We start from the raw sequence: 14,449 nt of genomic DNA on the forward strand, positions 1-14,449 counted from the left end.
GTAGTTCAAAACACATAAATGATGGTCTAAATTTCAGTGCCTCTCCATATTAAACTGGTTAATGTAAATTAATTTAATCTTACCCTGCGGCATATGAATAGTGTTGATCCTGGATGATGACCTGCGGCTTCTCCCCCCTTGTTAATCTTGTTACCCACCATATTTATTATAAAATCTAAATCTTTTATATATCCATCCATGGCATTTTTAAGTCCCACTTGAATGCTCCTCGATGAGAGGTGGTCCTTCTGTGTCCAAAATGTATCAAAAACATCTTGGGAAAAGGTTTACCGATAGGTCAATTAGGACACAGGAAGCTTAACTCACAATTGCAGTAAGTGATTTCTGAGAAGCACTGTTGATAATTGAAATTGACTCCCAAACAAATAAACCCCTCCCTTCATTGCTCCGACCCCAAAATAACGAACAAGCTATGCGACACCAGTGTTGTGCCGAATACTGACCCCTGGGCCCCACCAAATTATTACCCCCCTAGTATTGGTAGGTTTAGGATTAGTTGTGGGGGAGGGGTTAGGATTGGGGGAGGGGTTAGGATTAGGGGTGGGGTTAGGATTAGGCAATCAGGTACTGACTTCAACGAGGGGGGGGTAATAATTTGGCAGGGCATCAGACAACATTCGACAACAACAACAGGATATCTTGGTTCTGTGAAAAAGCAAGAAAACAATGTTACTCACATATCGAGCAGAAACAAGGCAACCTCGGCATTCGTTTTCAGGCCTTCCTGCTAGTTTCTCCCCGGCCATCTCTCTCTCTTTCTTCAAATCTATGGCTGCGTCCGAAATCGCATACTCTCTCTAGTAGGTACTTACTTAAGTAATTACTTCACGACCGCTAAAAAAGTACGTTATATAGTATGAGTGTGTAGTATGATTGTAATCTGGACGTACTAGATTCGGCATGTTGTCATTATCATGTGACCAACCAGCGTCAGTTACACTGCCATTCATAAATCCTCTCCCGTGGCCTCAGTTAAGTGTCCATGGTATGCACACTTCAGAATCAGAATCAGAATAAGTATGCCATCTGGGTACTTTTCGCCTACTTTTTTATGAGTACTGTGAATTCGGTCACTTCATTTGTCACACATGGTATATAGAAGTATGCATTTTCGGATGCAGCCTCCCTCTTTATCACTCTCTCCCCTCCCCCATCATGACCGCATACGCCCCCTACAGGCCTGATGATTGGCTACAAGATTGTTTTGGTGCTCTGTGGATCAGTCTGTTTTCTCTCTTATTTACACATCCAGGGCTATGTAAAAACACTTTGTTTGTTTTTTCAGCACACACACAGAACTGACATCCAGCAAATATTCACAAAAAGGTGTGTTTAGGTGTTTTACAACAGCGTTTCTCAGAAATCACTTACTTCACCTAAGATTGATTGACACTGGATGACTTATAATTATGATATTAAGCATTACATATTATTAGGTTAACATTTAAAACAAAAATTAAATAATCCAGGGTTGCACTTCTGAGACCATACAGCTCTCCAACTGCAACACATTGTGCAATATTAAACTAAAAACACAACCCCAAGTCTTTGCATGTATTTGGGACAAAAAAAGAAAGAAAATCAGAACTGACCCATGCAGCCGCAATATGTCTTTAAAATCAAAAATTTTCTTGCTTTGTCCACTATATCATAGATTTATCTTTTCCCGCTGATGCATTTTCTGTAAAGCTTCTTTGAAACAATATGTATTGTGAAAAGCGCTATACAAATAAATGTGAATTAAATTGCAATGCATTTTATATCATAAAAAATAGAAGGCTGCATAATTACATTTGGAACAGTCATACTTGCAGCACATTAGGTTTTAGAGACTCTTTCTAACAGTCCAGCTCTTCGCTGTTCTCCTAATACTGTGATATCCTCTTGTTATCCTTCCTGTCTCCTGTGGTGAAACCAATACGAGTCCTCTTTGATTTCACATTCAAACGTATAAAATTCCCAGCTGTGATAACCTGCCTTCTAAACAATATTGTGTCTCATAACATCATGGCAGGACTGTGGTAATGGCTTGAACCTGTGTCAGCTTAAACCTATTAGTCACACTTAATGGAACAGAAAGGAGATAAAACGGGGGAATCGTTTATTCATATATCCTCTGGGGACTACATGAAAAACATCCAACCTCTTTTATTATTTGATTTGACTATGTGATATTGCATTTAGAAAGCAGCAGACCCTTTCTGTTTTTAATATCCATCTCGTATCTGTGTTTGCAGTGCGCTGTGAAAGCATTTCTGCAAACATCCTGTGGATATTTGTTCTGGGTCACATTCTGTGACTTCAGCTATTGTGTCTACATGGCATGCTGTAAACTGTGAAGTCACTGGTGGATTGGCTTGAATATACAATTTTGAATCTGTTAAGGCAGTGTCGTAATGTTTCTGCCTTAATCCAGACCGTAAGTATTTGCTTGGCTGTAATATTTTGTGCATTTTTATACTAACACACTGCTTTGACTTTTTAAAAGGATTTATTACATTAGAATTGCATTTCTTCACAGAAAATTGACAATTCAGCCCTTTTACTTTTTGTAATTCCCAGTAAAGAGAATTAGGTGCTTAAAATTAATTTCAAAATAATTTTACAGTAGCTTAAGGGGCCGTTTACATGACACCGTTTTCAACTAAAGATGTAAAACTTTTTATGTTTTGGCCGTTAATTTACACGACACCAGAGTTTTGGGGGCCTGAAAACACAAACTTTTTCAAAGTGCAAAGGTTTTGAAAACGATACCGTTATCACCTCCGTGTAAACTACAAAAATGCAAATTTGTGAAAACATAATACACATGCGCATGGGTTCTATTTCTGTAAATCAAAATACACCACTGGTCAAAAGTTTTGAGCTGCAAGATGTTTACAAAGGTTTTTGAAAGAAGTCTATCCGAAGGCTGCATTTATTTGATCAAAAATACAGTGAAACATAATATTGTGAAATATTATTACATGTACTGTACTTACTGTACTTACTGTATTCCTTTTTAATATATATTAACATTTTCAGCATCATTACTCAGTGACATTCAGTGTCACATGATCCTTCAGAAGTCATTCTAATATGATGATTTAGTGCTCAAGAAACATTTCTTATTAATATCAATGTTGAAAACAGTTGTGCTGATGTTGATAATTTTTTTTCAGGATTAATGAACAGCAGCTTCAAAAGACCTCTATTTATTTTATTTTATTTTATTTTATTTTATTTTATTTTATTTTATTTTATTTTATTTTATTTTATTTTATTTTATTTTATTTTATTATTTTATTTTATTTTATTTTAAATTTCTTTACTGTCATATTTGATCAACTTTCCTTGCAGAATAAAAGCATTACTTTAAAATAAAATAAATACTGACCACTTTTGAATGGTAGTATCATTTTCTTGTTTTTCTTTTGATTGATCAGTGTGTATGCGCCGAAAGTATATTTAATATTTGTTTTTGCTCTGCATTGGATTCAAGTATATTTCTCAGAACACATTTCATGCACTTTATGCAATGGTAAAATGTAGCAGATCAGCTCTTTATGTAGATACATTAAAGGAACCTATTATGCTGTTTGTTTACCCTGTAGTTCACATTCAACAGCACTTAAGGAACATTAAATATGATGTAACTTGTATGGTAAGTTAAGCAGGAGCATTAATCTTTCAGCTGCTGTGAGCTGCTGCTTCTGATGGCTCTGGATAGATTAAAGAGTCTTTGCAGTTGCACATGTTAAACATAATATGACTCAAAGTGAGGCTGCCTCAGGGTCAATGACAGGACACTCATTTGACTTATTATAGATATACCGTTTACTGTTTCTCCAATTTACATTTTATTTTATTTTAAAACTTTAGTAACAATACAAAGTTGATTTGTATTACACTTTCGCAATACATTTTGTTTTAAAGCAGGTTAATGTTTTATTTTTACAATCAGGATGTATTCTGTTATGAATAAGAGATGAGTGTGTCAAAATAGGTTAATGTTCATATGGCAGTAATATACAGCTATATAAGATAGGTTATGTGGTCCATCATGTATTGAATACTGTCATTTTAATATTTTAATTGTTTAAATGAATTGTGTACTTTGTTTCTGCTCTAATTTTGAATGAGATGTGTTAAGTAGAGTCAATGAATTGTTTGAAGTACCAGTAGATGGCAGTGTTGTCTTTCAGATTCAGTTCATGTGAATGGAAATAGAGGGGAAACACTTGACCTCACATTGGCTTTTAACTCACTTTAAATAATGAAAAGTTTACAATACTATCAAACTGTGACCACTAGTGAAAATGCTTCTGTTTGCATTATTTTCTAATTTAACACACAAAACACCTTATTTAAAAATTTGATCAGCAAATAAATTGGAGTGAAAAGTTAATTGAAAATTAACTGGAAAAATATCAATAACATATTTAACTTTTTTTTTTTTACCTATCTGGTAAAGGAATAGTTCACCCAAAAATGAAAATTATGTCATCATTTACTCATCCTCAAGTTGTTCCAAACCTGGATGAATTTATTTATACACAAAATAAAATGTCGGTCACCAAACACTTGATGGACCCCATTGACTTCCATGGTATTTTTCCCCAGACTATGGAAGTCAATGTTCGGTCAACTGTTTGGTTACTGACATTCTTCAAAATATCTTCTTTTGTGTTTAGAAGAAGAAAGAAATTCATCCAGGTTTTGGGACAACTTGAGGGTGAGAAAGGGTGACAGAATTTTCCTTTTTGAGTGAACTATACCTTTAACAAATGTTATTATCAGCATAATATTTGGAGGTTTATCTGTTGTCCAAACTAATGGTTTGAGATTTCTTTTTGGTGTATTTTTGTATCTGTTAACAAATGCTATTACCATTGTAATTATTTCAGTAAAAATTGGTTTATTGAAAATGTTAACCAAAAAAAAAAAAAAAAAAATTATGTTTCACTCAAACTATTTTGCTGATAATTTTTTTTTTTTTTTTTTACAAATAAAATCTAACCATATAAATAGCGTTAACAAATTGCTTTATCTGTTGTCCAAAATAATTGTTTGAGATTTTTGGGTACATTTTACCTGTTTGTTAACAAATTTTATTATCAGCATAATAATTTAGGCTATGTGAAAAGTTATATTTTTTATATAAAAAAAAAAATTTCAGTTAGCAAGACTTATATTTAATGAATTGCTGTATATATTGTCCAAAAGAATGGTTTGACATTTTTGGTACATTTTACCTGTTACATATTACCCTTTATCTATTATTGTAATTATGTCATAAAGTATTTTTTTGCTTTATAATTGTTTTACTGTATACATTTTACAAAGAAAAAAAGAAAGTGTGACTCGTCCCTACAGCTCTGCCCTCTCACACTTGATTCTGAAATGCCCAGTAGCCTGAAGCTGGCACAGATATTTTATGTCCCTTGACATTCACGCTTTTGCAGACTAAGTGCTTTGAGAGAGTCAGAGGTGGAAATAACAACAGCAGCAGGGTAGGCAGTTCAGGTCACTTCACAACGGACGTGTCGTTTCAGCTAAAGAAAATGTCACATAAGCCCGTAAACAAAATAAAAGGAGGGAAAATAACCCCCCTCCGGGACGGAATAATATTTAAACAAAACCACTGTCTTCACCTTTAGAAACAAGAGCTGGATGGGTCAGGAATGCTTCACATGTAGTTGTTGAATGTCATTATATTATGATAAATGCGGCTTGTTTACAGAGTCAAACACACGGTTTGAAAGCACGTGTTTTAAAAGCACAAGCTTCATGACTCATGATGTGAGCATCTGATGGATCAACAGAATAATGCTTATTAGAAAACATACGGTCTGTGCAAGAGATTATGGTTAGTGTCAATAAACGCATGAGTTTGTAGAATGCAACCTTTTCAATGATTCATGTAAACAATGATATTAGATTAGATTAGATTCAACGTTATTGTCATTCTGCAGAGTGCAAGTGCATAAGTATAGAGTATAGTACAGAACCTGTGGAAAATATGAGCATTGTGTCATGGTCTGTAACTAAATGACACTTTCCCTTCATGGATATACACAGCATTCCTTCTGTTTTGCTCAAGGGACTTTTTTTATGTGCCGTTATGATGAGAGAAAGGAAATTATCCAGGTCAGTGATGTCTCTGTGAGAAAGCACTTACTGATATGATTTGCAAAGGTGACCTACAAAAATAGGATTGAAAAGGGCATTGTATATTTATACTTCACATAATTTATGCACAATGGCTTTAAACCTCAGATTCATTTACAAAGGATAACAATATATTCATGTTTTCTTTCAAAAAAGGAACACAATCATTCCCAATAAAATCAGTTTAATGAGAATGACGTTCATAATGATTGATGACTGAAAACGTACAGAGGAGGTGTTATCACAAAAAGGGAATAACACAAACAGAATAACACCAATAGCATGATTAGATTAAAAAGTTTCAAATCATAAATTATAATTAAAGTTTGTAAAGGGTAAATTAAACTAAATCCCTTTGTTTTAGGCTTGTAACTTACTTTTAAACTTTCCCATAATAAATGGATACAATTTGTAAGAAAAAAAAAGGAAATTTTGTTTTATTTTATTATTATTATTATTATTATTTTTATTTTTTTGTTTGTTGAGAATTTGGATTAAGAAACATCACACTACACCATCAAATTACATATCACACACACACACACACACACACACACACACACACACACACACACACACACACACACACACACACACACACACACACACACGCACACACACACGTATTAATTTGATAGCTGTTCTAAGATGAAGTAGTCACCAGTGACACTAACTGAGAAATCAGACATACACCTGTGATTCCTGGAAACAATATTTGTAAAAAAAAGTAATTAATCTAATTAATCATTACATTTCTGTTACTTTTCCCTGGCCTAGACAAAGCATTAAATTAGCCTCAATACATGAATATAATGTAAAATAATATCAAGACATCTGTTTCCTGGAGTTTAGTATTTTTTTCCCATCAGTGATAATCATCCAGCTTATGCTCAGTAATGCAGTGTGGCTGTTGACGAAAACGCGTTTTGCTCCCCTTTGGAACCTCGCGGGCATCCGTAGCATCACTTCCGGAAGACGGCGGGAAAGATGGCAGCCGAGGCAAACGAGTCCAAGACGGTGTTGAATATGAGTCCTACATCCAGAAACGAGGTAGGGACATCATCAATCAACCGCGGTAAAACAGCAGTATGTATGTTTGACTGCGAAAGGCCGTTTAAAGCGGGTTAAGGATATGTTTAGCTGGATTATACGAGGAAGGCCTGCACACATGGAGCAGATGGCGCTGCTTTAGTCTGTGTGGGGTCAGTTGTGTGTAACATGGTTATAAACACTGAATAAACACGTATGTTGTTTCATACAGCTACACACTAGTCATTTATGAGTCCCTTGATTCTCTCTTGGTGAAGTTAGGCTAAGTTCCCTAGACTAGTTATTTAAAGGACAAGCTTATAAACCATAACATGTGATCAAGTCACAAAAACATATATTTTTAGACATGTTCTGTGTTTTCTAAAAAATGTTAAGCAACATATAGCCATCTTATTTACTAACTAGGTCTAATTATTTCATATATAGTGGAAATCCATTTGAAAATCAGATTACAATCGTAGACAGTTATGGAAGGGTTTGATGCAATAATTAGTCTTTTTAAATGAATGTTTTCATATTGCAGATTATATTTCATTATGAGAAGATCCATTTATACGTTGTTGTATTTGTGCATGCACACGTCCTTATATTTTCCTGGCACTTCTCCATGCAGTGTTTTATTTACTCATGAGTTCATGTCGTTTCAAAGACTTTTGACTTGACAAAACTCACTGTTTGAATGTGAATAAAAACAGACATTCACTGAATTGTCCTTATGTGATTAACAAACTACCGAATGCCCTTAATTTAATAGCTTGGCACAGACTATGTTAAAGTGTTTTATTGTTTTAATTTTGCTTGTTTGTATAATTGCATAATTACTCCAGACTTTAGTGTCACATGATCCTTCAGAAATCATTTTAATGTGATAATTTGCTGCTCAAGAAACATTTCTTATTATCAGTGTTGAAAACTGCTTTTTTTTGTAGAAACTGTGATCGGTTTTTGATATATGGAAAATAAAAAACTGTATTTATTTGAAACATAAATATTTTGTATGGTTATAGTGTCCTTACTTTCACTTTTGATCAGTTGAATGCATCCTTGCTGAATACAAATATTAATATTTCTTTAAAAATAAATGTAATAATAAAAAAAAGTGGTGTACATATCATGATATAGTTATTTGTAATGAAAGAACATGTTAAATATTCATGTGGTAATGTCTAATCCAGACATTAAACATAAACATAAATCTAATCCAGTGAATTAAGTACTTAAACTGGACCAATGAAAGGTATTCTACATAATATTCAGCAATATTATCGATCTGACTGCACTGACGCTGTTGAATGAGAACTGAACTGAGCTAGACGATGACATAATTTTTGCAGAACTGCTTTTTTTAACTAATTTAATAATTGATGATCTTTACAACAGAAAATCCAAAATGGATTCAAATGGATTTATTTTACAATCTCTTTATGAACATTTTGAAGCGTCAGAGTTTTTGGGTGAATAGACTTCAATGTAGGGACAGAAACTTCTCTGATTTTATTAAAATTATTGGTTGAAACAATATGACTGCGAGTAATTGATGACAGAATTTGCAATTTTGGGTGAACTAATAACCCTTTAAGAACAAGTTCTTTCTTTTCTTGACTTGTTTAGGATGCATCCAGCTCTGTATTTTTCTTTTGTTTCTTTATTGCTCAAACAGGTTAGAGTTTAGCTCTTGCCCCAGTTTAACACACATGAACCAGCTAGTCACAGTCTTCAGGATCTCTAGAAACTTTCAGGCAACTTTTTTGGAGCTAAACTTTTTTTTTTTTAAATAGACGTCACGATTCTGAACAGACAGCCAAACAAAATTACTTAATTTACTAGCAGTTCTGACAAAATGTTAATTGCTGCAGAGTGCAGACAATTTAAATTTTTTTAATTTAATATATATATACAGTACCAGTCAAAAGTTTGGAAACATTACTATTTTTAATGTTTTTGAAAGAAGTCTCTTATGCTCATCAAGCCTGCAGTTAAAAAAACAGTAATATTATGAAATATTATTACAATTTAAAATAATGGTTCTCTTTTTTAATATGCTTTAAAATGTAATTTATTTTTGTGATGTAAAGCTGAATTTTCATCAGCAAGTACTCCAGTCTTTGGTGTCTTATGATCCTTCAGAAATCATTCTAATATGCTGATTTTTGATCATTGTTGGAAACAGTTGTGCTGCTTAATATTTTTTTATAACCTGAGATACTTTTTTCAGGATTATTTGATGAATAAAAAGTTAAAAAGAACTGTATTTATTTAGAATAGAAATCTTTTGTAACAATATACACTACCGTTCAAAAGTTTGGGAACAATAACAATTTTTTTTGTAAAGAAATTAGTACTTTAATTCAACAAGGATGCGTTAAATTGATAAAAGGTGATGGTAACGATTTATATTGTTGGAAATGTTTTTATTTTGAATAAATGCTGTTTTTATGAATAAATGCTGTTAACGTTTTACTCATCAATGAATCCTGAAAAAAGTATTCCAAAAAAATATATTAAACAGCACAACTGTTTCCATCATTGATAATAACTGAGTATCAAATCATCATATTAGAATGATTTCTGAAGGATCATAAGACACCAAAGACTGGAGTACTTGCTGATGAAAATTCAGCTTTGCATCACAAAAATAAATTACATTTTAAAATATATTAAAAAAGAGAACCATTATTTTAAATTGTAATAATATTTCATAATATTACTGTTTTTTTTTGTTTTTTTTTTAACTGCAGGCTTGATGAGCATAAGAGACTTCTTTCAAAAACATTAAAAATAGTAATGTTTCCAAACTTTTGACTGGTACTGTATATATATAAAAAAAGAACTAAATGATTAGATTGAATGACTTATTACTGGATGACTCAGCATTTTTGAACAAATCTCTTAAATGAATGATTCATGAATGATGACAAATATATTTTTTACTGTCGCTTGTCACCACCTGCTGGTGTGACGATGTGATCAATAATCAAAGTTGCTTTCAAAAGGTGATTTGCTCTATTTTGATCACTTCCATAGAGCTTTTATCACAGTACTTCAGTGATAATATGAATATGTAAGACAGAAATAATGAAACTGTGTGTGGTGGAAAAGACAACTACACATGACAGCTGCTTTCTCTGGGTCAGCAGCAGCAGCGCCACTACAGATTTGAATGTTCCAGTGTGATTTAGTCAAAGGTTTAATAGACATAGCCGAGTCGCTGTCATTTAGGAATGAGATCAAGTGGGTGTTTGAATCGAGATTGCGATCATTTAACTATTATGCAGCTCTAGGAGCAGGATGGACACCCCTGGTTTAAACCAGTGGTTCTCAACTCCAGTCCTCGTGACCCACTGCTCTGCACATTTTGTATGTCTCCCTTATTTAACACACCTGAACCAGATCATCAGCTCATTAGGAGAGACTCCATGAACTGAACTGAGTGTGTCAGATAAGAGAGACATACAAAATGTGCAGAGCAGTGGGTCACGAGGACTGGAGTTGAGAACCACTGGTTTAAACCATGATCCAGCTATTGATTAGTTGCTGTGATTATTTTCTTTTCTTTTCTTATTTACTCCTGCAATAATATCAAGAAAGCTCTTCATTGGCACTGAAAGAAACTCCAGTTAAGCTTTTTTTGGGGTTTATATAAAGTGCTGATATGGCTCTCAGTCCGCTCTCTCACTTATTATCCTTTTTTTTTTTATGTCAGACAGGCACTGTGTTTCTGAATGATTTATTCCTCGAGCGCTCAGCATTCTCAGTGTATGTGTAACTCGGAAATACCAGCCTACCTGCTGAATGGCAGATCCATGTTTGAAAGACCAGTTTCCCATAAGCTTGCAGAAATCACTCGAGCCGCCCACTGCGTTCGGCCTGGGATTAGGCTCAGTGGGAACAGATAGGATGTCGAGTGAGACTTGTTTTTTTTTGTTAGTTTTTTTTTTTTATATGGAGGAAAGCAAGCTCATGGCTATTCTTTGAGTGTCCCGCATCCGTCTGAGGCCGATGCAGGAACAGCATGAAGAGTTTCGCATTATCAACACCCCCAGAAAACAAATCTGCTTCCTGCCCACAGCCCGTCCTGCTGAAACAGCAAATTGAATTTTGATTGAAACGGTGACAGTGGCAGCTGTGAGTGGCATATTCAGGGAAATCGAGTTGAGAGAGCGATGCGTTGCGGCTGCTGGGAGAGAGTCATGCCTTTGCTGCAGATCCAGATGTTAGTTCACTGATAGATCGTCTGATTATTTCTCAGTGCTGCTTGTAATTGAAGTTTACCTCTCTACATGCAAAATGCTGTATAACTGTCAGAAGTGTTTTGCATGACCAATTCTGCAGTAAATGCTGTCATTTGATCTTGGTTATTTTGTAAAATAATGCTCGTTTGATATTAACATCTAAGGCTAAGCTATTCTGGTCACAACTGGACAGTTATGAATTTCCTTCTTCTATTAACACAAAAGATGATATTTTGAAGAACGCTGGGAACCAGAAAACACGGTAGCCCATTAACATCCGTTGTATGGACGAAAAAAAAAAAAAAGGTTCTCAAAATATCTTCTTTTATGTTTCACAGAAGAAAGAAAGTCATAAAGGTTTGGAATGATCTGAAGGTGAGACAATTGTCATAATTTCTATTTTTGAGTGATCTATCCGTTTAAATACATTTTGTTTTCATAATATAGCATTTTGTAATTAGCACTTAGTAATAAAGCAAATGTCCATGCAATAAATATCAATACAGAGTTACAGACTGAAAACAATTCACCACAAAGTGCATAGACATGCAAATAAGACATACATCATGATAATACAAACATAACATTATGCAGTTATGTTAAATAAAACCATACTGGTCCAATAGATGGTACAATTGATTGGCTTGAAGAGTGATCAATATTTTTAAGCGGCAGCTGGGAAAAAATGCAGACCATTCTGCAGAAAAATGTATTTAAAATGAAATGTTAATAATTGTATGTCTCTGTAATTTCTTTTTAGCTTTAATTTATTGTAATTTGAGTTTTTCTAATTTGAGTAACTTAACCTTTTTTTTTTCAGTCAGTTGCTAAGGCAACATCTATTGTCTGTTGTCTTTGAGTTTAAGTTATTTATCTAATTTTAGATTTTTTTTCCAGCTTTATTAAATTAATAAAAACAATTTTTAATAGTTTTAGTTCGCTAGAACAATCATGAAGAAAAATATTTGTTGGTTTATTAAATTACATTTTTATAACAAATTTTATTTTCCCTTGCCATGTTTAATGAAATTTCCACAATATCCCATTTAATAATCAGTAGAATAATAGATAGTAATAATATTAGTGTGCGATAATTATGTAGATATTCATCTTAAATAGAGGTGTAAATTGAGTTCAAACCACATTCAGAAGTCATCAGAGACCATCAACTCAAAATTCATACTCGAGCGATCACAGGACACATATGCGTGTTAATACAAGATGTGAATAGCCATATTTTTCACTTCTTGTCTGATCACCTGAGACAAATGTACAAGGTATAAGCAGGGCTGTACAATGACACAGATTTTGGGCTTTATTTAGAAATCATTCCTCTGCCATTGTCCTTCTTTTCTAGCACACTGCTACTACTGCACACACTCGTGCACTTAGACCTACTGTACTTGTACTTTACTGCACTAGTTCTTATTCTATGTCCTCTCTCTTCCTTCCAGCCGCCCAGCCCAGGAGAAATGGAGCAGCGACAGAGAAAGGCCAGCACAAGTTCATCTGAGAATGGAGACAGTGATGGTGATGAACGCAGGAGGGTTGTTGGTGAGCTTGTCCTTTTGATTTTGTTTGGTTCTGTAGCATTCAAGCAATAGTCACATACTAAGCAGCATTGCAACAACATGCTTTATAGTGTTTTTTTACCCAACAAATTACATTTCTGTTGTGTATTATTCACCTTCATTGTTCTGTAAAACACAAATGGGGTCCAGAACAACATTAAACCCCAATGACTCATTATATGGACAAAAAACAAAGTCATACAGGGTTGGAACAACATAAAAGTGAGTAAATGATGACAGAATTCCTTTTTGGCTGAACTGTCCCTTTAAATCATAATGCCACTGACCCTATATCCTCTGAATATTATGGTTAAAAATAATCCAAAGTTTAGCTCCAGTAGAACAAACCGTACTTCTGATGACCGGAATACTGTTGCCTCAGCACTAAATTGGCACATAAGCCTGCTTGTTACCTCACAGCTGAGACCTACTTCCAACATTCCCTAAGTCAGCACAAGGACAAACACGACGACACAGTAATGCTTCACTGTAGACGCACCTGTTGTGGGTGAACATGTGGTTTGTGTAGCTAGAACGTTTCAGTTGATGTGAAAAATGACCTCAAACAAAAGGCTTGTTTATACCAACGACTGTCTTCATCAGATTGAATTGGTCACACTAAACTTACTTATGTATATTTATTGAAAGGGAAGAATTGCCTTTGTGTGATTGCCTTTAAGTCTTCCTTGACTGTAAAGAGTATTTTATTGGAATATCCTGCTTTAAATGATATTAGGCAATGTTTTTATTCAGAAAGTACATTAATGGACATTTTTGAAGAAGAAAAAAAAATTCATCCAAGGACAATATTAGTATTTTATTCATCAGCCTACCCTGTACGATATTAGTTTTTAGTGTCTAAGGATATAAAACAATATATTGCCAGCCAAAATGTCATAATCGTGACAGTCTTCGATGCGAGCCTTTCCTTTTTGTGATGAGTAAGATTCAGAATTGTAAAGATATTTATGCTCATTGTTATGAAATATATTACATTACATCCTGACATTGCATTTTGGTGTGGAAAACAATGCTACTGTTGAATGACTTCATGTTAGACCTTTTGAACTACCTTTCAAAATAATGGGGTCGGTACGGGTTTTTGAAAGTCGTATGCTAATTAATACAGTCATAAATACAGTAAAAACAGTTATGTTGTGAAATATTTTTGCAATTTATAATAAGTGTTCTATTTTAGTATATTTTAAAATGTAATTTAGCCTATTCAGCATCATTACTCCAGTCTTCAGTGTCACACAATCCTTCAGAAATCATTCTAATATGCTGATTTGCTGCTCAAGAATTGTTTATTATTATTATCAATGTCAAAAACAGTTGTGCTGCTTAATATTTATGTGGAAAATGTCATACATTTTCTTTCCAGGATTCTTTGATGCATTTATTTAAATATAATTGACATAATGT

At 33.8% G+C, this 14,449-nt stretch overlaps 1 protein-coding gene across 2 annotated transcripts in view; it reads left to right on the forward strand.

Moving 5' to 3' along the window:
• The first annotated feature begins 7,088 nt into the window (after positions 1–7,088).
• Positions 7,089–14,449, forward strand: part of cwc22 (CWC22 spliceosome associated protein homolog) — a 48,397-nt gene continuing 41,036 nt past the window's right edge. For both annotated transcript variants that reach the window (XM_084421979.1, XM_084421980.1), the window contains exons 1-2: positions 7,089–7,221; positions 12,908–13,007. In XM_084421979.1, coding sequence (XP_084278105.1) covers positions 7,159–7,221; positions 12,908–13,007 — 163 coding nt within the window. In that variant the 5' untranslated portion in view covers positions 7,089–7,158. The remainder of the gene's footprint in view (positions 7,222–12,907; positions 13,008–14,449) is intronic.

This window comes from Rutilus rutilus (genome assembly GCF_951802725.1).
Source record: "Rutilus rutilus genome assembly, chromosome: 10".
Taxonomy (NCBI): domain Eukaryota; kingdom Metazoa; phylum Chordata; class Actinopteri; order Cypriniformes; family Leuciscidae; genus Rutilus; species Rutilus rutilus.